This window comes from Aulostomus chinensis, chromosome 13, assembly GCF_037954235.1.
Source record: "Aulostomus chinensis isolate RoL2024-O1b breed Wild chromosome 13, RoL_Achi_v1.0, whole genome shotgun sequence".
Classification (NCBI taxonomy): Eukaryota; Metazoa; Chordata; class Actinopteri; order Syngnathiformes; family Aulostomidae; genus Aulostomus; species Aulostomus chinensis.
In genome coordinates, this window is record NC_141332.1 from 19,414,695 (window position 1) to 19,442,275 (window position 27,581).

Genomic DNA, 27,581 nt, shown 5'->3' on the forward strand with positions numbered 1-27,581 from the left:
ATCAGAATCAGGACATGACTAATGACTGTTAAATGAAAGCTTCCCTAATACGTTTGAAAACATTATATGATTAAAACTATGATAGACAACCTGCCATTTTGAGTTGAGGACCTCACATCGATATCAGGCCACACATGTTATTTAATGTATATTTATTGAACACTCAGCTGTCAGTTTAGCATTTTATTGTCATTTATTTTCCAGTGTATTTGTTAAAAGCTTTCATTTGTAATTCAATTAAAAAAAAATAAGATATCTGATAGAAAAAAATCTTTTTTTTGTTACATATTTGCTGCAACGGGATATGTTCAAACAATAAATGGATAAATATTATTTAATACATTAATATGTATGATTAAACTCTACTGCAGAATGTTTCATGCTTTCACTTTCCTTACATACTTTATTAAAATGCTTTGCTTTTTAAAAAAAATACAACTATTTTCAGTGGGTGCACCGTTGACAATGTGAAAAAAGAAAGGTAAATGAAAACCACTTTTAGCCACAAATATACAAAATCAACTGCTGTGAATAGCCAATTATGGTTTATGTATTTTTAAATCAATCTATTATCTGATTTCAGATTTAATTATTCAACCTTTTGTGTCGTCTATATTTGACCTGTTGGCCTCCCTAAACCCAAATTCAGTAACTCACTCAACAGCTGCACTTTTCTAACTTGTTTTTGCCTTTTAAACATAAAGTGGCTTATTTAATGTCGATATCACGAAACAGACATCACATTCAAACATTTCAGCAGTAAAATGGAACGTGAATGCTGTGACCCGAGAGGCTAATGGTTTCTGTAGCTGAAAGTATGAAGAAGTTCAAATAACTTAAAAAAAAGTATTAAACACATAAAACTAAATTAATATTAGGCTCTCATAAACAGGCAGTCGGAATAATAAAATTCTATAAATAGCTTGCAGTCCAAACAATATGTCAGGCAAGACTAAAACATTCTTATTTCATGTCCAGAGAGGTGAGGGTGATTCCTGGGAGAGCCTCTGCAGTGTTTACCTCCGCTCTCTGGAGCTTCACGTCCAGGCTCGCATCGCCACTTGAGGGATTAACATCAAATCAACTCCATCCATGCTTTATTTTACAGCCTCCTCCCCTCGGACGGTACCACACAGGAGCGTTTCATCATATTAACATGATGTGAATCGGTTGTGTGTCTCTGTCCTTTGTTCCATTGGATTCTACCTGTCCTGCCCCTTTAAGATTAGACATTTCAATCTAGGCGTGTTTCCTGCTGCCATTGACTAAAACCGAGCTTCGCTGGCATCCTGCGGGGAAAAACGCACACCAAAGAGCTTTAAATTTTTGCTTCCGTACCAGCTGCGATTTCTTCTCATTTCTTGGAGGATTTTTTTTTTAAATTAATGTTTGTTAGTTGGTCTTTTTTTTGTTGTTTTGATTTTGTAAATCTATACATCACACATGAATCGATCATTGCCAGGTGCTCGGTCATGATGTTATTCCTGGGAGCAGCTCGTCCGCTCGATCATTTATGATTTATCGAGATGATATGAATGTCATGAGGGTCAAGGTCCGTTCTTCCAGAGGTGGATTTTCGAGTTTATGAAGAGAAACATCTGCCGCAAGCGTTTGGATGAATCTCTAATAAAGCCGAATATTGTGAAGGAATCGTAGAGCAGCGTGGGATCCTCCTCGGTGTGGGAATGACTCGCTGCAGCACAGACGGGAAACTGGGAATAATATGGATCACAAACCATTGATGATGTGACTGCGCCACTTTAACGCCTGGTAGTCTCGCAGAAATCTCTCTCATTACTCAGTAAGTCGTTTGTTTCTCCTGCCCATGTGTGTCTCTCTCAAGATTATACCGTCCTAACAACTTGCGTCAACCCAAAGAAGGGCTGTGGACTGAGGTTTTTAAGAGGACACCATGTCGGCGGTGATGATAACGAGGAAGGTGCGAAAATGGGAGAAGCTGCCGGGGAAAAACACTTTCTGTTGCGATGGACGGGTGATGATGGCCCGGCAGAAGGGAGTCTTCTACCTGACCCTCTTCCTCATCATCGGGACCTGCTCTCTCTTCTTCGCTTTTGAGTAAGTCCTCCCCTCATCATGATGGGCTTCCAAAGTGTTTCTAAGTCACTTGTGGGACGTTTTTTTTTGCTGGCATTCTGTCGCGGGACTCCTACAGCACAATTAGATCATTTAGGTGTCATTAATTTTAATGATCCATTCAAAACAGGGAGGGAAGATGTTTGATTTTGCCGATATCCGATATACCGATATTTTACAACCATGTCATATTAAAAAATAACGTGTATATATGATATTGACATATTTGGAATCTGAAAAACACATGTAAACAATGTGAAACAGACCCCCCCCCTAAAAAGCTTCACCCATTATCTCAAACTGGCCCAGTTTTACTGATCAGATGGATCAATAACAACCTCTGTCCATATGGATGACATGCCAATATTTTTATGCATCCCTATTTATAAGCACATTTTCTTCTTGCTGAAGTACAACTGGCAGAGGCAAAATAAACCAGAATAAAAATGAATATCAGGAAATGAAAAATATAGATTTCTTTTTTAAGGGGAGCAACAAAAAATGAAACTTATGAGATTAAAAGGTTTAAACCTAAAAAGATGGTCACTTGAGAAGCAGGAGCCATGTTAGCATCTTTAAATGAATAAGCTAAAGTGATTGTCACAAGAGTTATTGATCACTACTTTTTTGGCAATTTTTTTCCAGTGGACTCATCAACCCTGTTTGATTAATATTTTTTTATTATCTCTAAATATCTATTCCGATGTGATGTTTAGGGTCAGGGGTGGTACCAGACTGTAAGGTGAATTGTCCTAACAGCTCCTGTCCATAAACCCTGTATTTCTTGCTCCAGATTCATCCTCAGTAAGAAGGCTTGTGACTGACCACATACTGACATATTTAATATTTAATAACCCTCGCTGTCCTGTCCTGTGTTGCCTCTGGTGTAAGTCTTTTGTTGCATCAGCAGTTCTGTCTCAGCCCACTACTTGCACAACCCAATGGACTCATTAGCTCTGCAAACAGGGCTGAGGTGCAGCGTGTGAATCCTGTCGGCATGTTTCAGATGAAGTGCATGTCTGTGAACGTGGCCATCACAGAGCTCGAGCTGCTTCATGTTTTCATTCCTCTCTGTTTTCTGGACGGTTTTACACTGACACATGACGAACTTGCACGATATTTAGCAGCAGATCTTGCGCTCTCACACAGTAACCCCTCTTGACTGTGAGAATGTATGCAGCCACCAGGCCAAATGGATTTGGAGCGTAGAGGAGAGGAGAGGAGAAGAGAGGAGAGGAGAGCAGAGCTGGCTGCTCTCACACAGTGCCAGGCCCTGCCCATCTCTATCTGCTTTAATGGCCTCCTGCCTCCCTCCGAGTCTGGACAGAAGGAGCTGTTGTGCAGAGCGGGGAGACGATACCGCTCAGGAGCCTTTGCACTGACTAATGGCTGGAGGGTTGTTAGTATGCTAAGTTCATATTACAGCCGAACATAATTATCTGTCAGGGAGGGACGCCGAGATCAGCCCAGACAACATGGGGGTCATATTCATACTCGTCATTACACAGATTGTTGATAACGTGTGTGATTTAAATCGCTGACAGGGTAATAATCTCCAGCACCAACACCCCGAGGTTTAATGTGCTCACGAACATTTCCAACTTCCTTTAGCAGAAGCAGTGAGGCAATCACTTCAGCCGTCCCTGCTAATGTAGGGGGGAATATCCTCAGCAACAGATAATCCTAATCACTCCAGGGATGGTTTTTTTAGCATCGTGGAATTGTTTGCGTGGTATAAGCATAAGCGTCCAAATCCCAAAGATGCAAGTAGGGTGCAACTGATATGTTTATGTTTCATGTAGAAGGCGAAGAAAGAAATTAGTCCTGTGAAATCATCCGTAGAGATGAGCTCTGCAGTTACATCTGGATCCCTCTAGAACCTCTGTGAGAGGGCGGAGCACTAACCTCAACAGGCTCCTTCAGCCAATCAGTGCAAGAGACTGTGACGCCACCACAGGCTAAACTTTTGATTGTAGACACCTGTTCCTGTGTAATTGATGTCCTCAGGCTGTATGTGCAATAACTGCACTTACAGCCTTTTATTCCTCTACCGTTACTGCTTGCTGCTAAGAGGGACGCCGCTTTCTGTCTTCTTCTTGAGTTTAATGGAAGCTGTTCTGCCATTCTTCTCACATTCATGCCATCAAGTACGAAAACCAATCAGGAGCTGCTTCACTGTTCAGTGGCAGAAGAGCAGTTAGAACACAACCCTGACTGGTTTGTTTCTTCTGGAGGGATCCAGATGTGACTGCAGAGGTCGTGACCTTGGATGGTCTCACCAGGCTACATCACCATTTGCTTCTGTAGGGTGTGACGCTATTAATGTCACGCTTTGTTCTCTCGGACCAAGAATTCATCCCCGCCCCCCCCAAAAAAACAAAAAACAATCTTCTGTAATTAAAGATCAAGAAAATTATGCAAATCATCAGATTTTAGAAACAGTGCCATCAAATATTTGTCAGTTTTTGCCGAAAAATGACTTAAATTTTGACTAATTATTTCAGCCTATTGAAGTAGTTTCATTTTTGAGGTTATTGACTCATTATAGCTTTAATTATATGCACACAGTTGATCAAATGTGGAAAAATGCACATTGAATAGCTCTGAAAACCCAAAACCTATGTGAGATTGCATCAGTACAAAAACACATAACAGCACACAAGCTTTACTTGTCTTGTTTTGGTTGATTCTTTCCTCACATGTGGACTCAGTGGTGACTTTAAGCGTGGCGACTGAGGATGGGAGAACAGAGAGGGCAGTGTCCCGCCGAGGGCTGGCTCAGATCCAACACCAGCCGAGCAGACATGGGTAGCCATGGGCACCTTCAGTAGCCAGTCCTCTCTGGGCTTGGATGTCTGCTCGACAGCAGAAACAACAGACAATGAAAAGAGATATTTCAAACAAATAAATGACGATAGAAGCTGCGCAAAGTCTGTCTGTTTAATGCGTTATCCTCTGGGGTTGTATCCATCATATGCCTGCCCTTTTTTAAATCACACCTTTAAACCTGAGATTACCTCGAGGTGTTTAGAGAACACTCGGGTTGATACGGAATATTGTGGATATTTATAGGATTTCTCACAGTTCTATGTTGGTTTGGGCCCTGTGTGTGTGTGTGTGTAGGCGCGTGCGCGTGCGCGCATGCACGCATATGAGCATGTGGTTTGCCTCATATGGAGTTTGGATGAAAGATCAAGAAACTGGAACACAAGGACAGCGCGTCATCTGTCTGTCCACACAGGACGCTGAGCTACTTGGCCGGAGGAGCATATGTGCATGTAATGATCTTTCTCGGGGTGTGTGTGTTTTTGCTGTTTACATACACACACACACACATACATACATACATACATATATATATATATATATATGCATGCTACAAGGTAGATGCTCTCTGTGTGTCCACCGGTCCTCCAGTCAGCTCCTGCGAGGCGTACTGATGAAGGGTTGAGCCTGCAGAGCGGCTGCAGATTTTGTAGCCTCCCTTGGCATCTAACCCCACCCTGTCTCCCCACTAGCCAATTGGAGAGCGACTGACGGCCTCTGCTAAATGAGCAATAACATGATTTATACCCTATTCAGAGTGCATGCTCCATTTCCAGTAAGGGTGATCTACAGGCTTTGTTCTCTGAAAGCTTCTCTGGCAGTGCTAGTTTTCTGGGAGGATGAAGTGGTATTTTTCCACTACATGCTTTACCTTATAGGGAATGTATGTTCCCTTTCTGTGCTCTCATTTATTTAGATGCTACAGAAATAGTTGTCTTTTGTTTTTTGTTTTTTTTTTGCCATCAGTGCAGAGGAGTTCTTTTTCATTCGGCTGAAATTGAATCGTCCCGTCATTATACTTCGTTTCACTTAGTGAATATTGTATGATGCAACATCTGTAATCCTATCCTTAATCCCAGTAAAATGCCCATCGCTGACCCATGTTTCATCTCCCTCATATGGTATTTTAAACGTTGCGTAACTTGAAAGATTTAAACTGGACAACAGATTGTGTCCTCTCTAACTGCTTTCAAACCCGCCCATTCACTGGGTGGATTAGGATTTCAAAGAGTTTTGAAGGACGCGTCTCTGACCAGATATGTGTAGCCCGGTGAGAGGGGCTCAACAGTCTCAGGTTGAGTGACAGAGAGAAGCATCTGAACGTGATGATATTCTTTAACTCCCCCAGTTGCACCCCTTTTACCAAATATAAACAAATATGTTGGCTTGAGTGGTAAATGACCTTTCTGGGTTTGTTTAGTGTGAACAAAACTCAAAAGGTTTAGCACTGATATTATGTTACAGTGAGTTGATTTTCACCAGTTTATGTTTCTGCACGGCGAAAAACAGCAATTTGTTAAAGTACTTCAGGGTGTTGGAAAAAAAAAAATTCTTGACTCAATAACCTGAATGAAATACATGTGATGCACAAACTAGGACATGATTTCCTGAGTGGAAAAAAAGGCAAACATCTGAGATTCCTACTCCAGAGTGAAAGTATGAAACCTGCCCTTTAATCAGAGCATTTACCAAGTTGGGTAATGCAGTGGTTGTGTGCCTGTGAGAGGGCATGTTGAGTTTGTGCGCTTTATTTTCAGCCGTGCCCTAGAAAACGGTTTGAGTCTACAGATGTTTGTTGGATAGCTTGTTGTCACAGAGGCCTGACGTGGATCTGCCTGCACAGCAAGTGAATTATTCATATGTAGTGTGATTCATGTTGCAAGTCAACAACTGCTTACAGCTGTTGCGTATCAATAAAGGTAGTGCTTGTCCCACAAAGGTTAAATGCTGTGGATCGCTGTCTCACGGCATGATGTCATACTAACCCGGGTTCACTGCTTGTATCATGCAGAAGTGGAAGCTTAATTTGGTGATATTCCAACCTAAGCAGCGTCTCAACTGTGAGCTTGTGTCATGCTACGTTAAGAAGGGAAATCCTGCAGTTCAAAATCCACAGTAGACGCACCCTAATTCACCTAATGCCCACCCTCAACCTCTCACACACACACAGACACACACACACACACACACAGAGGGGAACTTCACACTTGTCACGCTCTTATCGGCTAATACTGCATAATTGCTTTTTACCGCCATTCTTCAAAAGGCAGCACAACAGCAGACCTTTTTAAGTAAATGATACACCAGAATATTTTTTTCGTTCTTTTTGAGTGAATTTAGTCGTTTCTGATGTGTATTTTTTAGCTGTTGATCTGCACGTAGTGTTTTGCTGACTTGCTCCAACCTACTCAGCAATTATTCAGAGACTCATTTACAAAATATATTGTTATTTTTTGATGCAGAAAATCAAATAAGAGTTTAAGTCAAAGCTGCAGCATTTGCTCCGTTTAAAGATGTTGATATAAAACAGCTGGTGAAATAAATATTCTCATCTACTCTCTTTAAAGTAGCAGTACCTCTATGTAAAAATACCTCAAGTAAGGGAAATTGTTTATTTAGCAGCAGAATTTATGTGTAATTGAGGTTTAATTGCATGAGCCATGCAGGCAAATTGCTCTTTGTCAGTGCATTGTACTGTAATCTTATCAAATTATGTTATAAATTTATACAAATGCTATCATGCAACATTTTTTCATTTAAATAAACATCCTTTATGTTCAAGCTCTTGCCAGTAAAGCCAAATCTCTCTGTATCCCACATTGATCTCACATTTTACGTATAAATTTGTGTATGTGACAACATCCCTGCCGAGGATCTTTGCCGATTCGCGACACCAGCTAGCAGGCTACTTATGGTTTGCCCTCTGCTAACTTGATTGTAGCTAAATAACTTGAATGGTTGCAGCTCCGCTGGTTTTCCGCACCTTATCACAGAAAATGGAGCAAATTCTGACAGTGACACGAGTCATTTCATGTGTGACCCCCAACACAGATTATTCACCACTTCACAGTCAAAGCGGAGTATGAGTTCATGTTCCGCTCGGTAGCTTTTATGTGGTGCGTGAGTGTGATTTGGTGGTCTAGTAGTCGACAGCTTTGCCTGTCCCCTCCTCTGATTCGGTACAGGTTTTGCTGCCTCTGTGGTGACTGAAGAAAGCACCGCGTCAGTGTAGCAGCTCCACCCTGCTCCTCAACAGCAAAGGAAATGGTCACATCCAGGAAGGATGTGGGGGCTTGATGAGAAGCAATGATAGAATGTGCCTGGAATACCACCCCGTCTACTGTGCGCGAATCACCCTTCATCAGCAGACGGCTTCGTCTTGTGTCTGATTCTGCTTGCTGCTGCTGCCTCTGCTGCTCTAACAAACGGACCCAGTGTAATTCACAGGCCCGGTCCAGTGGAAATTTCTTCTGATTTGATCTTTGTTAGTGTGAGTCGAGGCGTCGCAGGAAAACGGCTCCAACCGGTTCAGCAGGTGCTGTGTGTTGTTGTGTGCTCAGGTATGGTGACGTACCCGGTTCATCCACATAGTCTGACTCAAACAGTGGACTTTGTTCCCTGTCATATTGTGCTGACTGTTAAGTCACATCCAGGCCCTTTTATATTTCTAACCTGTGTGTGTGTGTGTGTGTGTGTGTGTGTGTGTGTGTGTGTGTGTGTGTGTGTGTGTGTGTGTGTGTGTTAATAAACAAAATCCTATTGATAGCACTATAGATGATTGACCAGCTGACAAGAGGATATTCATCTAAACTTATGTAAACCAAGACAACAGCCAATTACTTTTTAGAAGATGCAGCCAGTAAATACGTTGTAGTTTGATCTTACTCATCAACTTACAGGTATAATTGTTAAAGATATTCACTTTAAATTTATTGAAAATGCCCGACATATGTTTTCCATTTTCTCAAGCAGTGGACTTAAATGGATCCTAAGTTATTCAGAAAATATTCAAGAACAGTGATGCACCTTTCAGCTTCCCCGTTACCCCTCAAGTTGGTGCAAAAATGTTCAACATTGTCATGAAATTATTTTTAGTGTGACAATTGTTGACTGTGGTCTACAGCGCTATGCTCACGTTAGCTACAGTAGCTGTCTGTTTCTAAGTTAGCAAGTTATGGCAGTGTTGGCTAATGTTAGCTATTTAGGTCAAATGAATTGATACTTTCCCAGTTGTTTTAGTCAAATTTATTCACTTTCATATTTCACCTTTGGTATTCGTAGTCGTTTACCAATGAGGTCAGCTACTCCCATGATCCCATGCTGCTGCACCTGAGTGCAAGGAGTGCGTGGGAGCTTTGGCTTCAGTTCAACCGTCACGGTAGCGACATCAACCACAGTCATGAAGGTTGGTTGTTGAAATCAGTTGTCAGATGATGTCACAACAGAATGGTTCTCTGTGTAATTGATTGCTCTGCTGTAATTATTTGGATAGAGACGCTTCATTGAGTTTGTTTTCTTTGTATTCCTGCAAATTGGATTGGAAAGAAGACAACGGCGACACAGGGAAATGGCTTGTCTGATGAAACTAATCGTCTCAACTCTGGCAGGAGCAATCACGTTATAATGACAATATGATGATGGCTTTTCCTCAGTTTAGATGTTGTTGCGGTCCTCCTGGAATTGGAGTTCTTCAAATATCTATTTGTGTGTGTGTGTGTGTGTGTGTGTGTGTGTGGGTGTGTGCGCGCGCGCAGGTTTTATGTTCAACACACTGACATGAATTTAGCTTCTACAGGATGTGGTACAATATCTTGAAATACCGTACTGCAATTTTCAAGTGCATCATGAATATGTGATCTCAGCACCATGGGAAGGAGATGAGGCTGTGTAGTTCAACTGCTAATAATTTCATGCTGGAGCCTCTGCTGCTATTGCTGCTGCTGCTCTGCTCCATCACATCACTTTGCACTGCAGCTCACATCTGTTATTGCTCTGAGTCGCTGGCCCGGTCGGAAGAGACCTGCTGGCTATAATCTCAAAGGCCTGGCAAACTGAGTTATGCTAATGCTTCTCCATTCCTCCAGAAGGTGAGGGGAGTGTGGCATGGTGTTGTTTATTCATCGCCATGACTCTGGCCCAGCCCAGTGAAGAGGCCACTCACGGTTCATAACCTTACGCTCTGAACAACAGTCCTGAATATGTGCGGTGTTGTCATGTCATGACTTCTCTAAGCAAGCCTTGTTTTTTGTTGTTGTTGTTTTTGTGGAGAGCTCTCTCCCATTTCTGCTTAGGTGTTTGGCAAAATCTGAAATAATTAGGGAAACAATAACTGTCCACTTGCAGCTCTGCTGCATAAAGCACAAGGCCAAACAATAATAAGCATCTTACTGAGATGAAGCTTGTCTGCTTTCTGAACCAGATTTTTCTTTCAGTCATTGTTTTCAATTATTCTCCTGCAGATGCCCGTATCTGGCTGTCCATCTGTCTCCTGCCATCCCAGTTTTTGCAGCTCTGCTTTTCCTCTTTGTCATGGCCATGTTACTGAGGACCAGCTTCAGTGACCCCGGCGTGCTGCCTCGAGCCCTCCCAGAGGAGGCCACATTCATCGAGATGGAAATCGGTGAGTATGTATTTGTCTTAATTTTCAGTGGACTTTTAAGCTCTTATTTTCTTAACCACCTAAAGCTTTTCTCTGCAATTTTATTCCCATTAAACCTGGAAGTGCACTCGGAGAGCGCAGACCTCCGCCAAGGCCAATAACCCACTTTTATGTAAATTTCTATTACCTAGATGTAATTGGTTTTTGCTCAGCTCATCCAAACAGACAAAACCTCCTTGACAGGGAGAACAATTAAACATTAATCATGAAATGAACAACATTATTTAACTTAATAGAAAAGGTGTTAGGAAGACCAAAATTTAGTTTACCATCATCAGAAGCAGGGATCTGTCCGTTGAAATGACTAAAACTCTTCTAACTCTTCTTCTACTCTTTGCAAAAATGTTGATTAACAAACACACACACACACACACACACAGATATTTAATTTCCAGCTGCATGCAGATGTAATGAGGGAAGTTAAAACTTACAAGTAGGTGTGCTTATCACCAGAGGCCCTGTGATACAATATTACACCAATACTATTTTCTTACTTTTTCAACTGAAAATTATGTCCTTTAAAAACCAGTCAGCGCAACATCTCATCCCAGTTTAGCCACTGCAGCAAACAGAGCAGCAACACTGACATAAATCTATGTTACATGTCTTTCATTGCAGTTTAATGATATAATTAGATATCAATAATTTGCATTGTATCCCTATAATATCATAAAGTAAAATATCTCAGTACTGTACTTAATCGATTTTTCCCTCCACTCCAACTTACAAGGAAATAATTAGTTTTTTGAGTTGTGAGTCCTTTGGAAGCAGTAACCTGAGTCTATGACTCGTAAGATGCTTTTAAACATCTGCTTGAATAGTTCCTGCTGGGTTTGAGAGGGTGAGTCCTGAATTTCTTTTTGTAACCGCTTCAGAGTTGTTGTTGTTGTTGTTTTTTTTATTCAACTAAATTGTGCATTACTGTTGACAGTGCATGGATTATTGTAAAGATTTGGATGAGCATTTGAAATGCAAAGCTCCCCGAAGAATTGGTTCACATGAGAGGATCCATCCTGCTTGGCTTCCTCTGTCCTCAACAAAAATAGTTCAGCCAATTGGCATCTTTTGAGGAGGCAGTGGGCGTGGTTTAGGTGAGAGGACTGTGCCACTGTCCACAGCAGCGTAGATGCTGCTGAAACAAAAGTTACATCAGAACTGGAGAGCATTTCTTCTTTAACAGAAGAGGACAGACCACCACTGAAGACTAAGATGTTTTCACTGATCTGATTGGTTGAATTTAGCCTGCGAAAGACGTCGACAGACGGATGGTCCATTCAATCATCTGCTGCGATTTTATTGAACGCGTCTGCCTTTTTCTAGACCAGTAGGACTGCACAGAAGGTTCCGTTTGAGGCCGTCTGAAATCATGAAATCGGTGTTCATGGTGAACCAGATGTGACAAAATTCAAGGAACTGCCGATGTCATTAAAAAACACCCACCACAGGAGCGTCTCTGTTCATACAGCTGTCAGCAACATTTGTCAGAATTCACATTCTCTCCCGTGTCAAGCAGCATGCGTCTCCTCACCTCCTCCATCGTGGGAGCAGTGCAGCGCCGAGGCTCTGATTCGTGTGCACAGCTAATATGCACAATCAGCTCTGATAACAGCATCCATTCACCTTATCGTCACTCACATGTTAGGTCACCAGGACGAACACCCACCCTTCCGTTCATCATCCAGGTTTAAGCCAGCATTTGTGCTGCCTGAGGTGTGTGTGTGTGTGTGTGTGTGTGGTGGGGGGGGGGGCTCAAATGGAAGTATTTTTCATGCATAAATAGTTGAGTGTGTAAGCAGTGAGCAGGCCCCCTCAGCTCCGTTGGTTTATTCATGTTTCTTATGCTTTATGTTGCTAAAGGTTGCTCATCCGTGGATGTGGAGGTCAGTCCACACACTTTCATTACAAGACGTTATCTCATTATCTAAAACACAGCAGAGCTTTTCTAAACCATACAGTGGTACAATTTATGTTTCTGACCACATCCTGGCCTGTCCACACCCTGCTAACAACTGTAGTGGAACGGTTCTACCCCCCCACCCCCACCCCCTCCCCCACAGCACGTGAGGCTGTTCAATGTTCCATCTTTGTCCCTGTTAAAGATTCACGGTGTCCTTCAGTCATCAGTGCAGACAACAGGCCTGGGTCTGGGTGGAGCCTGGGCAGTAAAAGCAGAGCTGAGGCACTCGTTCCTTAGTGAATAGCCAGCTGGCAGCTCACGATTCTCTCATCATGACTCATACAGCCCCCCCCCCCCCCCCCCCCCCATGACAGTGGTCTAACTGCTTAACTATTCTCCTGGTGTGGGGAAGGTAGTTCTCCGACATTTACTCCATACGAGGGAATATCGTTGTGATAGGAGCTACAACCCTAAGAAAAAAAGAGTCAGTTGATTATTGGTGAAAAAAATGCACATCACGAGGTCCCGCAGCCTCATCAACTCATTCCAAAGCCCATGTTCCAATAAACAGAAGCTTCATTTAGCAGATGTTTGCAATTTGTCCTTGATAAATGACTTATGTACTTAATACGTCATGAATATTCCTTGTTGTTAGTTGCTGAATACTTAGACAATGTTTTTATTTAAAATTGGAATGCAGCAACATGATGTAACGCTGCTAGCAATCATTCCAGGTTTGTTAGTAGAACCGTGGGTGTTTTCTGCTCACTAATTACCATTTGTTAAACTGAGTTTTTGGAATATGAATATATGAACAGAATGCCTATGGCTCTTATAGAAACCGTCCAAGTGAAAGCGGACTCTGTGATTTGTCTGTTTACCTGAGGCGATACTGGTCACATGACCACAGAACCTTTCATATTGTCACGTTTAATACTTTGACCTTGTTCCACGTGCATGGAGGAATGTGCAGTGCAGGCTGAAGTTGCTCCTCTCGCTTCTTGTTATTTCTCAATCATTCCCATTGAAAGTTCCCACTCTTTTGCAACAGAAAGAGTAAATTCTCAAGTTTGAACTTCCCATGAAAAATTCCTGGAATGTTTCCGTAAACTTATTCAAAAATGTCCTCCAACCCCCCGCAAGCCTACAAACCACCTAACAAACTTCCACAACAAAGCAAGGCATTCCTCAATAAAACCCTGGATCATGTGATGAACAGCCACAGAACGTGACTCTCCTCGACACGGCGTGTGATAACAGAGGAAGCAGGTGTTTGTGTTTCACTTCCACAAGTTGTTGTGACGCTGCTGCTGATGAAGCCGCTGCAGCCTGGATGCTCCGTCCCTTCAGCCTGTTAGCGACTAGTCCCGAGGGGGAATGCTAATTCGAGGAGAGGCATCCTTTCTGAATATCTAATACCACTAGCAGAGCGAGCTTGTCTGCCCGAGGGAGTGGCATCATTTCCTGTGAGTGATGAGCCCTTAATATATTCTCTGCTGGTTTATTCTGAATACCTCAACGTTCTGAAGATACATATTTCCAGTATTTTATGCCAGATATATTAAATTCCATCACACTTGTATCTTATTGATAGCTTTAATATTAGCCATTGTATGAATGCAGTTGGTTTTAAAAGAAAAGGTAGCGTTTCATGACAGTTTCATATTAATGACGAATATGCAAATGAGTTAATCTAGACTTTCCGCTCAGCACGTTTCCTCCTGCCATGATTATTTAATTCCCCAAAATGTCTCTGATTTTTTTTTTCCAATCATATTTTATCCAGAGAAAGTGAAACGAGCATGCCAGCTCTTTTCCATTAAGCGGATAATGAACGCACCGTGTTCCAGGTAGATTTCTACAGTTACTCTCACGATAGACTCACATACACTTACACACACCTACACACACACACAAACACACTTCTCCTGCATCTCTGGTCTTTGGCCTGCCTCTCTATATGCCGTCCGTGAAACATAATCAGAAAAATCTGAATTACCAAGGAAGGTGTGAGAATTTGATTTGGGGGGCGGCGGCAGAACAGAAATAGAACCCCACGTAACAAATCCAACTGTGAAATATCATCATTTCAGTGTTGATGCTCTAAAAATGGATCCGATGTTCTTGTTCAGTGATGTCGTTGTTCACCTGCTCAGGTTTATGTGTTCTGTCTTTTTCTTGTTCATCTTATCTGGATCTCTCACCTCAGGAAAACGTTGAACACTGATGGAGTCGAGGTGTTAAATCGAGAGACGATAGTTCTGATCCAGATTCTGTTCTGTAGCTTGTGCTGGACCATGAACCTGCAAAACATGAGACAGATGCATTCAATTTATTGGTGTTTCTTTGTTTGCTTTGCTTACTAGAACCTCACGATACATCCTTAAACATAATGGCTACAACAATTGAGGCATTCGTCCAGAAAAACACTTTCAGCATCTCGTATTGGAATTGAATCGGAAACGAAAAATGTGGACGTGAGCGTCTTTTTGGGTGTCTGTTTGTCTTTTAGAATCCTGCGAAAAACATCAACGTCTGCTCATGAACGAAGTGTTGTTTGTTTGTTTTTTGTTTTGTTTTGATTCCACAGAAGCTGCAAATGGCAACGTGCCGGCCGGTCAGCGACCTCCCCCCCGGATCCGCAACGTTCAGATCAACAACCAGATCGTCAAGCTGAAGTACTGCTACACCTGCAAGATCTTCCGACCGCCTCGCGCGTCTCACTGCAGCATCTGTGACAACTGCGTGGGTACGTAATCACCTCTGATCTGCTGTCAGTTCAGACGGAAGAAGCAGAAGCTCGTCGTGATGGCTCTATTTCGGTTGTTGAGGAAGAGGAAGATGTTTTTGAGGGAAGGGGAAAATAGCTTGGTGATGGGATGTTTATCATTCGTCAAAGTGGTCGGATTATTAAAAAAATAAATATCTTTAGAAATAAGACAAACGGCTCACGAAACTTCACAGGCAGCAGTTTTTAAGAGTCGGCTTTCTTCGTGAAGGCTTTTTGAACCGTGTGTGTGTTTGTGTGTGCGCGCAGCTGTGTCGTCTCTGCAGAGCAGCAGTCATTTGGCTGCTGATGATTGAGGAATGCATTTGAAGGCAGTGTAGACTCAGATGATATGAGAGGAGACAGTGGAGGCTCAGTGAGGGAACAAGCACTCGAGTCACTGTGAACACTGGCTCGTCTGTGTCCACCTGCTGTAGGAACACACACTCTCTCACACTCACACACACACACACACACACACACACACACACACACACTGTCAGCATGACACAGCATCACGCCTCAGTCTCTTTGTGCCACAGTTGTATTTTTACCTCAACTTCACATTCTCTGTTGTGATAAAATCTTAACAAAAAACGTCAGAAACAGACAAACTATCGGTAGCTATTTGCGATTCTTTGAACATCTCTAGTTAAAGCAGTACTCGTGTGATCCCCAGATTATTTTTTACCTTTACCAAGAAAGTAATGCAATCACTTTGTTTGAAGGAGGTTAACTCAAAAAGCCGTGGATGGATTTGTATGAAATTTGGTACAACAGAGGGGAACAATCGATTTAGATTCTAGAATTGATCTGCAACCGGATCTCGCCAGAGGTATGTGACCAGCCCCGTCTAGTTTGTTTGTCATGCTAGTTTCAAATCCAGGGTTTGAAACGAGATAGTGAGTGAGGGCAGAGCTCTGAATGTCAGGTTTAATTTTAGGGTTCTGGAATGCATATTTGCTTACGTTAAAGGAAAATGTGTTGCTTGCATTTCCTGCCTGATAAAGCTGTTTTTTAAGTGTGAAGCTCAGTATTTTTCATAAAAGGCCACTTTCTCTTTTGCTATGACAGTAGAATAGCCTATTGACCATGAAACCAATAATCAGATGGCGTCGTCCAACAATTCTCCCCATATTCCTGGTGGCGGCGGCGGCGGCCCATTAGGTGCACCGGCTCATCAGACATTTGCCAGATTTTCCATATGACCACTGATCCTGAAAGTACTTGTTAACTACAGTATAAACGCATAATTGTACCACCTTTCTGACATCAGAAATCTTTGGGCTGCGTCCAACGACACTACTGTGACTTCCGGGACAGATTTCCTGACGATGTGCACATATTCAAACCATTATTGTGTCTCGCCACTCTCTGTCACAGCCTGGCCTCCATCTCCAACTGCAGCCTTTGAGAAAAACATCTTTGTTTTTTCTCTCTCCTTTCAGTGTAATGGATAACTGTTTCTTTCCAGTCTTGGAATGCACATTAGAAAAAAAAAAAAAGAAGAAAAATTAAAGCTGCAAGCAGCGTTGTTAGGGCCTGAGCCCCCACGCGGCCTATGGCCGCGTCCTTGACACCGGCCCGAATCCAACGGTGTAATCGGCAAATCCCTAGGCCTTGTAGTTTAGGAGATACGAGCCTCAGTGCGCTGCACAGTGTGAGTGCAGAGCTGAGAGCCGGCCCTTTAAGAGCCCCTCCCTTCTCTGCTCGCTCTCTGCCATCTCTGTCAGAGTGGAGAGCAGAGGAGGATTTGGCAGTTTTACTGACAAACACAGTCATAACTCTGCATATGTTGGTCAAAAGTGTAATGTAAAGACATCAGTTCGTAGAGTTTTTTCTCAGGAATTCAATGGTGTGTTTTCTGAAGGTGTGAGTGTTTTAATTTAGAAGCGACAAGTGTTTGTTTGAGAGTATGTACATGAGGGCAGAGAAGTGCCAATTGTGGTTTCCATGACTACAGTAAACAAATCTCTGCCATCTCTGTCAGAGCTGAGAGCAGAGCTGAGAGCAGAGCTGCCAGCTGGCCCATTAAGAACCCCTCCCCCGCTGCACTTTCTTTGATCTGTGCTAGAGTGGAGAGAGTGGAGGATTAAGAGAAATGTAGTGTGTAAAAGCTGAATAACTCGGCCTACGTTGGTGGAAAGTAACACAAAATACCATATTTTTGTAGGGATTTTTGTCAGGAATACAGTGATATGTTTTTAAAAGCTGTGCGATGTATGGTATAGACGTGAGAAGCATTTGTTCGAGAGTATGTACCATGAGAGGACACGGCCTCCCCATTGACTTCCATTGTAAGCGTAAAACGTGTCTCCCCCACTTTGAGGGCTTATAAAATCCAAACCGAGCGCGTAGTATATTAGCCTTTAAAGATTTTTGAAGAGCACAGTTGGGAGAGTAATGTGTGAAAGTTTGGAAGCCCTGGCATTTACGGTTTAGGAGGAGATAGATTTTGTTCGGGGAGTAAAAAAAGTCCTGATTTTGACAGTTTTGTCCAGTTTGTGGACATTCTGTTGGAGATAGGTGAGGGGTCAGAGTGTAAGAATTGTTCGTCTTGATGAGACGAGTCCAACGGTGTTGGTCCCATGTCTGTGGGAGTTTTGTGTGAGGAGTTATAGCGCGCGAAATTAAAAAAAATTATCTTTTTTTTGTGTGGCTCCCTAGGTGGCGCTATAGACTTTAGTGGCGTTTTTGTTTTTGATTAGTGAATGTTGAGACATACCGAACGATTGTGCCAAATTTCAGCGAATTTCATGCATGTTCAGGGGGTCAAATTAGATTATGCGCGTTATGCGCATTATGCGCATATAGCGCGCACTCATTGAGAGCAAGAACAGTATAATACCAGGTTTTGAATGGGTGTGTATGTGAAAACTGGCTCCGGGCTGTCTGACCCAGTTGCCTCATGGGTGTTGGGGGGGCCTGGGACACTGTTTAGTGTGTGTTTTTAGGGTTTTTAGTGCTGCTAATGTGTTGCTCTGCCGAGCAAACATAATAGGGTCTTCGCCAGAAGTACCTTCTGGCTCAGGCCCTAAAAATCTGGCGAAACCATGTAACTTGAAGGAATGTGAGAGTGTGCGGACCTCGACAGTCGGCCGCTCTTCTGATAGGTGCAGATCTGCAACAGACACCATAGATGCACACGCTGAACCATAACAAAATAGGCTGGGTGTTTTCGTAGGATGAAATTCTCCGAGAAATGAACGAGAATCACCAAACCAAACAAACCCTTCCTGGCAGTTCTAAAGAACACAAGACATAAAATCCTGGATGTGCTCCAAAATATTATGGCTTCTTTACAGCCACTGAAACCGTGACCCTCTGTGTAAAATGGCTTCTGTTGCTAAATGATTAGTGCAATATGGATGTCAACACCCTCAAACTCTTGAGTCCACAATGAGCGTTATTTCATTCCCAACTCACATACAGCACGCCTCTGCTCTGTAAATATAGAAATGGTTTGATTTTTTTTTTTTTACCTCCAAAGCTCGTGTTTGTGCTCTCGATGTTTACTGTATGTTGTTATGAACGTGATCCAGGCATTCTGGGAGCGTATATGTGTTTGCTGCGAATAAAAGAGTACAGTATTATGTGTATACCTCTGTGTCTGTTTGACCCTGCCCCGCTTTCATCTGGCTCGCCTCCAAATGATGGAGGAAGAAAGGCACCAAGGAAGCGAGGGCTGTATTTAGAGCACAGGTTTACAGAAACTGATGCATAAAGCTGTCTTTGTGAAAGAGACTGTAGCTGATTGTGGTGTATTTTTAACGCTCGTTTGATTTCTAAAATGCCTTGTAAAGTTGATTTACATATTTTTCCGTCCCTGTCTCTCTCATGTCCTCAGATCGGTTCGATCACCACTGTCCTTGGGTGGGCAACTGTGTGGGCAAGAGGAACTACCGCTACTTCTACCTGTTCACCCTGTCACTCTCCCTGCTCACTATTTACATCTTCACCTTTGACATCGTGCACGTGGTCATGCGTGAGTATCCTGAGGCGGAGAGCGACACGTGAATAGTTTAAAGAATGTGACAGAACAGGAAGGATGATACAAGCTACCCGGCAAACGTGAGCGGTACTACAGCTCAGTTCAGACCGGGCTTGTCCTGTGGCACGACATGACACTCAGCAGCGACTCTGTTATCTACATCCTTCCCTTTTTCTTCTTCTTCTATCCGGCAGAGAAGACAAGAGAGAGCGAGAGGAGGCAACCAGAGTGTTTCTAGTCACGCTAATTAGCTCTGGGCTTGTTATCTTAATACTAATATATTTTCAGCAGAGTAAAATATAGCCAGTGGGATTTTTTTTTAGAAAGCCTATGTTGTCTTTTTAAAAGCTTCTGTGCTCCTCTCTTCACAGGCTCGGTGGATAATGGCTTTTTGAACACTTTGAAGGAAACACCTGGAACATATCCTTTTGAGCTCTGACACCGATGCTGACTACAAAACCAGCTGTGCGTGTGTGTCCTATTTTTGCCAGTTTCCTAGAAAATACAATCCAAGCACAACTTGCGTAAACCATGAAGAGTGAGTGCCCAATCATAGATTAGCAACACCACACGACAGATCCGTCACGTTGGATTTCCTAGCATGTTGAAGCAGAAATGTTTATGCATGAGAGCAAAGTGCAGTTAGCATATACTGCGCTTGTGCAGCAAGGAAGTGAAAAAATTCCCATTTTATGTTCTGCTTTCAGAATATATAAATACAGCACATAACCTCATTGCCTGTATAAATTAAATAAAAATCAATATTTCAAATGATTTCTGTCAGTTACCTCATTTAGCTAGCCAGAGGGCTAACACGTTATTAGCAACGCAACAGCCAGCAACATGTTGAAACAAATATACAAACGTAAATTATGAAGTACAAGTACAAACTAAATTAACAGTGAAGAGAGTAGTGAAGTTTACATGTCTTATTTGTCAGCCCAAATTCTCCCATAGATGTTTAATGGCGTTTCATTTGAGATCTCTTTGACAGGATTCTTATTTTGAGGCTTTCAACCAGCTAATGAAGCTATCATCTAGCCTGTTTACTGGTAGCTAGCTGGCTACAAACATGCCTGTCACTAAGAACACAAACATTTGATTTTAAGACTTAGAACAAGAAAAATAGGCATAAAAAAGGCAGCTTAGTGAATAATAATAGTTTGACAACCTCTCGCATTTTAATCAGACTTTAACTTCCTTCTGTTGACTTGCCCGTCATTTAATCATGTTATATAATTGTCTGTGGTGGCGGCGCCGGCGCCTGCTGTCCACTGTTTGATCAGCGACCTCGTGCCAGGCAGAAAACATCTGTTGCTGTTTTCTTAACTGAACATCACGGTTCTGGAGGTGCTGGTGTGTTTCTTCACCTTGTGGTCGGTGGTGGGACTGACCGGCTTCCACACCTACCTGATCTCGCTCAACCAGACCACCAACGAGGATGTAAGTGCACCTAAACCTGCTCTCTGGGATTGAAGCTTTCCTTCCATTTAACCTGCATGCAACAACAAATGTGTCGCACACAAACTTTGAGACTTGTGTTTGTTTGAGTCAAAGTGTGAGGTGCTTTTTTGTTTGTCCCCTGCTATGTTTTCACACTGAGGAACTATGACTTGTGCAAACATTGACCTCAGTGACTTTACAACTTTCCCTCTGTTGTATTTTTGACTAAAATTCACACTTCAGGCTTCATTTAATGTTACTTGCATACATACAAGGCTTTATTTGTTCTACAACCACTCATATAAGCCATCGAGCAGACATTATATGTTGGATTAATCCAAGCTGAATGTGTCAAATGAACTAGAACCTAATTTGTCTAATCTTAAAAATCCAGATGCCATTTAACACCCTCAGTAACAACTTTTTATACTTCAATCACAAACGAACTGCAGTGCATGTACAATAGTAAGTCTTAAACCACACACCTCAAGACAGCAATATAAAAAGAGTATAAACAACAACCTAGAACGTTAATTACATTTTAACTCCTCTTTTGTCCCCCTTGGTTGCAGTTATTCTTGATTTTTGCAGTGCTATGCTACTCACACTTGACGTAATTGTCAGTGCATGATTGCATGATAGACGTCACAGACAAACAGACGTGTACAGGTTATAAAGAATATAAAACAGTAACTGGGTTAACAAAAAAGAGATATAAAAGCAGAATTTAACATGATACAGTGTAAGGACAGCAGAACACTGTTACAAATATTTAAGCTATAATACACATATTTAGGGAGGATACTGCAAGTACAGTATACCACACATTCATTTAGCATTATTGCACTTATTTATAGCCTGATTTTTCAGCGGTTTAATGATGCCGGGGAAATGAAGTGAATGTTTCCTTTTTTCTTTCTTTCTTCATCTGTGATAGCAGCACTCATGTCTGATCAATCACCCTAACCTAAACATACGCACCGGTATTTGCTAGCCGTCAAGTTATGATGAGTGTTTGAGACGTGGTCAAGGTGAAGATGAGATGTTGCTGTATCGTTGGGGGCATTGTGAAGATAAAGTGTAGTTTCAGGTGCGTGTAAATGTTGTGATCAGGCCGTCTGGCTTCACACGGCTGGAAAGATAAACACTCATCGACAGGGTGTATACACTACAATTTCTAAGACCACAGAGCTGTTTCCTTGACAACGGCACTGCCAGATTCAGAACTGAAGGACAAAGGGCTGGTAAACTGTAGCTTGTTAAACAAGGCGATTAAATTGTAAAGCAAACAGGATGCACAATTCAAAAAAAAAAAAGAAAAGCAAGCCGACTCCAGCTCAGCCTGGATTTGTGTGTATTTAAACTGCATTAGATCTCTTATGAAGTAGCAAACGTGGCACTTGTGATGAGTCTTTTTAAAGATCAATTCTCCCTATTTTTATCCAGTTCAGCCACACAGGGACCAAAACCCTCGTCGCGCTGCAGCAGTTGTGTGATTCAGAGCCATATGACAAATTGGCCGCTAAACACTTGGAATGCTAAAAACCGTAGTGTCGTTTCTGCTCAGCAGCAGGTCGACGTGAGTCTAATGATGGAAGAATCTGCTCAGACCGCTGATGCTATTATTAAAGCTGCTTTCCTCCCGATTCCTGAACATTTAGCAGAAGCTTCTGATGGTAAATGAGAAAGAAAAGTATTGATCGCTTAAGGGCATCGCAATTGAGTCACTACTTAGTCACGACACACACGTATATCGAGGCTGATGTAGAGTGGATGATGAGTGGGGGCGGTGCAGGTGTGTATCGGTTATCGGAGGAGCTGTTAGCCCAGATCTGACTGCAGGGGCTCTGATGAGAAGCAGGCGGTGGGAGCTTCTAGATGGCTGAAAGCAAGAGAGTGCACTCATACTTTGTTTTAATGATTAATTTATAATTCTCCCTCCTCTCTCCACCGGGACGGCTGGCCTGGTTTTTTTTCGCTTAATGAGTAATGACGCTCTGCAACGCGTACCTTCAGTGTAATCTTGCTCCAGGAGTTGAAACAATGGCTGTCATCCTGGGCGATTCAATATCTGTGATTGGCCTAATAATAGATGCATCGATACCTGCAGGGGCCGGGCCGGCTGCCAAAAACACTGCTGTAGTTGAGGAAGAGGAGGCGGGAGGGGAGTGACAGCGCGAGACTGAGAGAAATGAGAAGCGAGGGAGGAGAGAAAACGGTAGAAGAAGGGCAAATGAGAGAAGGCACCTTGTAGCTGCTGTGGTAGGATGATGCACCAGGCATGCAGGTCTGCTGTCCTACATCGAGAACCACCAAAATAAATCAGCTTTTCCTGCTGTGGGTCAGTCAGTACAAAGTCATGCTGTGTAAATACGAGAGAAGATTTAATAGCTGCACAGCAAATGGCAGGACAAAGCTGGGAGACGAATGCTGAAAGACACTTAGATAATGAACGTGTCAGCATGCACACACACATAGCCAGCCATGAAAGCAGTGTGATAGCTACCATACAGCTATCTACATACATGTAGAGCCGGTAAAAGATGACCCAGAATAATAGATACATTTAATTAATCAATGGATATTTGATGTATATGTGAATGAAAATCCTGGAAAAGTTATGGAATTTGAAGACAGCAATTTCTAGACCTGGAAAACATTTTGGAAAAATGGATAAAATGAGAAAACTGGCCTGAACTTAGGGGGAAAAAAAAAGAGATTAAATTCAGATCAATTGAGAAAAATCTCTTCTGGCTCATATTGATTTACTTGAATACGTGTTTATGTAGTATCAGACCAAGCAGCTCGTCAAAAAAAACGACCTTCATTTTCATCATGGATGTACTGTCCAATTAAATTTTTGGTAAAAAAAAAACGTGTATAAACCCTGTTAGCTGGATGAAGAGATGCCAGCGGAGCTAAAGTACATAAACAATAACATGAACCACAGAATACAAGAAACTATGAGAGATACTCGATAGAGTACAGTGTAGTAGATACAAAAATACTTCATATTTCTGGGAGAATTTTTGGTCCAAGTTCTCAGATTTTTGAATGAATAATTAAAGCGGTTTTAATGTGTAGCTAGTTGCCGCTCTTGTTCACACCCGTTGGCGCATAGTTCCCATTAAACCAGGAATCATTAAATCCCTGACAAGATCCTTTTTAGTAGGTCAAAGCCAAGCCTGTGGGAATAACATCTAAAAATGGAACTATGCTTTTGAATAAGGTATAAGCCCAGGAAAATAGTCTTCAAAGGAGAACGGAGAAAGTTGGCTGTGTGTGTGTGTGTGTGTGTGTGTGTGTGCATCATGGCGGTAGCAGCATTGGAAGCAGGTCAGATGGTTGGCAGGGTTTAGATGGATGTTGAGAAGGCGTTCCGGTGACAGATGTTCTCTCTTTGTTTGTTTGTTTTGGTCAGATCAAAGGATCTTGGTCGGGAAAGAACAGAGTGCAGAACCCTTATAGCCACAAGAACATCATTAAAAACTGCTGCGAGGTGCTCTGTGGACCCACGTACCCCAGGTAACACCACCGGATCAAACCCTGACTTGCGTGTTGTTAATTAGGCTCGTTATCCGAGTCCTGCATCAGTTGGCGTGAGCAGGATTCAGTGAATGAGGGACGGTGTTGTGTGTCGGTCTGCAGCGTCTTGGACAGAAGAGGACTCATGCAGGAGGATTCGTCTGCTTCTGCATCGTCTGCTGTACCTTCCTCCTCCTCAGGCAGCAGCAGCAGCAGCAGCACCCCGGTGCCACAGACCACAGTGAGCCAAACACACACTCTCTCTCACACACACACACACACACACACACACACACACACACACACACACACAAACTATACCCTCCCCCCTTCACTCTGAGATTCTCTTAAGTGTCTCCAGCATGCAGAGCACAGAAAAGAGAATACAAAGCCATTACAGGGGAGAAACAAAGTGTGTGAGAGAAGAACTGAGCAATGAGAGCAAGTGGCATTGATGCGCAGCCATTTTGTGCCTTCATTTTTGTGAAAACACAACAGTTACAAAAATGTCGAGTCTAACTCAAAGGTAATTCATTAGCCGGTTTTCACACTTATGCATACTAATTCAGAAAGCCTTGTACACCGATGCTGAAATATTGCAAAAAGTAGATGCTAAAATAAACTTTTTTTTTTATTGGTGTATCGTTTTATTCCTGTTACTGCAGCCATGTCGCACCAAGGGTCTGTAGTTTTTAGAGTTGTGTGACTCTGCTACCAGCATGAATTTGTTCATGTTGGCTAAACAGATTTCCTTCATATATTTGTTCCATTTTCAATGAAAACTTTGCCTTGTTTGTCTCTGAAACGTAACTTTTTTATTCTACTTCAGTAAAACAGCTGTGTTCTCATACCATCAGGTCTCTATTAAATCACCTTCATGTTAATTATTTAAAGCTGTTTAAGATGTAGGAATGCAGCAAATGGTTTTATAATCACTTTTAATTGTTGCTTTCTGACGTATTGGAATATTGGGTGTGTGAACATGATCAGAGGTAAGGGCAGGGAGGAAGTCGCACACTCACACACACTCTTGGCTGCTTGGTTGCATGTGTGCAGTTCAACTCATGTCTTACTCCTCTTTTGTCTTTTCAGCACGCTCTGCTCTGCCTACAGAAGATGACGGCGCCGCTCATCCCCAACGAACACACACCTGACGATGCCAAACCTGGCATCACTGCCTCAGCAGAGAAAAGCTCCTCCCCTAAAGAGGAGCTCCCTCCTGCTCCCAGTGTCCCGCCGCTGGCTTCACCCGAGACTGACGCAGAGGCATCCTTCGCCAAGGACAAGACCCATTAGCTGCATGAGGGGGCGGCCTCATTTTTGGCCTCTTCCCCTGACTTCCTGCTTGATCAGGAACATTAAAAGTCTGATTTTTTTTTGCGCCCCACATTCCACCTGAGGAGCGGACTTCCCTCGTCTTCCCCTCTCGCCTCACCAGACGCTGAGTTGAGTGACACAGACTCCTGGGGGGGGGGGGGGGGGTAGTGATGTAATGGACGGTCAGCATCTCCCTCCGCCTCCTGAACACTGCATGGAAAAGACTCACGGGGGGAGAAGCTCCTGCTGCTGCTGCCGTTGTTGTTAGAAGAACTGCAGAACAAAAACACTCCGAGCTCCACCTGTGGGCTTGCTCTGATTGTCAGTACTACTTTCCACTTTATTTAAAAAAATTGCATAATGACATTTATTGTAAGAGGCCAGTACAAATATAGCAAGTGTCTGGCTTCTCCATGTGTATAGAACTCCATTCAGTACAGTTTGTTTTCAGTTGTGCACATATTACACGCCCTATGCAAATCATGAGAAGGCTGGAAACACTGGATGAGTGTAGATAGAAGATGATGTCTGAGCAGGGAGAGGACATGCAAACCTGTAGCTGAGACAAAGGCGCCTTCCAGACAAGTTCACATCTACTTTGTATTCTGATATTGCTGCATTCACACTCTTCTTACGTGCGTCCTTCTTTTTTAAGCGAAAAAAAACCCCCAGTCCTTCCATTTTTATATTGTCAAGGGTGTATCGATGTCGATGAAATTGCTTTATGCACGGTTCAAATCTTTTTATCAAGGAGCTTTGCCAGAATCCCAGTGTGTGTGTGTGTGTGTGTGTGTGTGTGTGTGTGTGTGAGAGAGAGAGAAGATGATGGTAGACACTAGTAGTAACAGTGCCTTATCACAACAGTTGCACTATCACACGCAACTGAGGTCAACCAACCGAAAAACAAAAGCCCCTTGAGACTTGAGACAGTGAGAAATGTCAACATTTCTACTGGGACACGCGTGACGGTTCCAAGCTTCCACACGCAAGATTAATCTGCAGGATGGCGAAATGTATTTAAAGCACTCGTTTGCGATGTTAAGGCAATTTTCACTCTCTCGCTGAGAATGAGATGAGAAAGATTGACACGGCTCTCATGTCTGCCATCTAGTGTGGAGCAAAACAATGAGCTTTTAGCATGTCAAAGCAACATTTCACCCAGAAAGTGTATTTTTCCCTTCCAAGTACTCAAAAAGGGGTGTATTGAGCTCACAAACAAGGTTTTCCCATCACTGGGTCAATTTTTGGTGCGATGACAAACAACAGCAAAAATGTCCAGTTTGGCACTCGTTCAAATCAGCACTGAAGTGTTAAAAGTTCGTTTTTAGCGTTGGTGGATTATGGAGCACACAGCTGGACGAGGACGTGGATTATATTTGATGATGCACTGGAGGGTTTTTACATGGATGGGTTTTTGGACAGTTTTGCTGTTGTTAGCCATCAGTCGCTATTTGCTTCAAGCCAAATTTGCCCAATTGGGCTCTTTTTGCGTCCTTCTGACACAAAGAACGGATGCTATGGTTAAAAAAGAAGAAGAGCTAAATACATTTGGGAGAAGTATCACTTAAATGCAGCTGGGAAGTGGGAAAGTTCCAGTATAAATAAAGTAAAGCTGAGGAGTTCACGATTGAACAGATTTCTGAACAGTAGTGACTGCAAGGTAATGCTGTTTAGTTAGCCACATGGCTAACATAACACTAGCTGTGGCTGCTGAAAAACTAGCTACATGATGAAGAAAAATGGAAAATAAACCTAATTTTACATCTGCAGCTCTATTGAGTGTGACCAAATATAAAAAAATGAAGACTTGCTGATGCCTCATTTCCACATACGTACGTCTGGAATCAGTGATTTAGCTAATAACTTGGAACGCCATTTTTCATGGAAACCCCCATAATCGCTGATGTGTTGGTGAAGCTCCTCCTCTACCTTCATGTTCAGGAGGTATCTGACTCGAGTACATTTAAAAAAAAAAGAAGTTAACTTTCCCCAGGACTTAGAGAGGCTGCAGACAGTATGCTAACAAAAAAAACCAAGCTAACAGGCGACTAGTAAGCTAAAT

At 42.6% G+C, this 27,581-nt stretch overlaps 1 protein-coding gene and 1 long non-coding RNA gene across 3 annotated transcripts; one reads left to right on the top strand and one right to left on the bottom strand.

Moving 5' to 3' along the window:
- Positions 1-1,189: 1,189 nt before the first annotated feature.
- Positions 1,190-25,639, top strand: zdhhc9 (zDHHC palmitoyltransferase 9). Of its 2 annotated transcripts, XM_086221956.1 has the most exons (10): positions 1,190-1,801; positions 1,879-2,076; positions 10,380-10,540; positions 15,067-15,225; positions 19,091-19,228; positions 19,606-19,652; positions 20,573-20,677; positions 24,099-24,202; positions 24,326-24,443; positions 25,295-25,639. In XM_086221956.1, the coding sequence occupies exons 2-10, from the start codon at positions 1,913-1,915 to the stop codon at positions 25,496-25,498; spliced, it is 1,200 nt and encodes a 399-aa protein (XP_086078082.1). In that variant the 5' UTR covers positions 1,190-1,801; positions 1,879-1,912; the 3' UTR covers positions 25,499-25,639. The 2 variants fall into 2 exon arrangements, with proteins under 2 accessions (XP_086078082.1, XP_086078081.1); XM_086221955.1 differs by having other exon boundaries at positions 1,191-2,076.
- Positions 4,917-22,704, bottom strand: LOC147251347 (uncharacterized). The gene is made up of 3 exons (XR_015118927.1): positions 22,688-22,704; positions 14,681-14,779; positions 4,917-4,949 (listed from the first exon to the last, which is right to left on the bottom strand). It is a non-coding gene; the product is annotated as an uncharacterized LOC147251347 (long non-coding RNA).
- Positions 25,640-27,581: the final 1,942 nt, after the last annotated feature.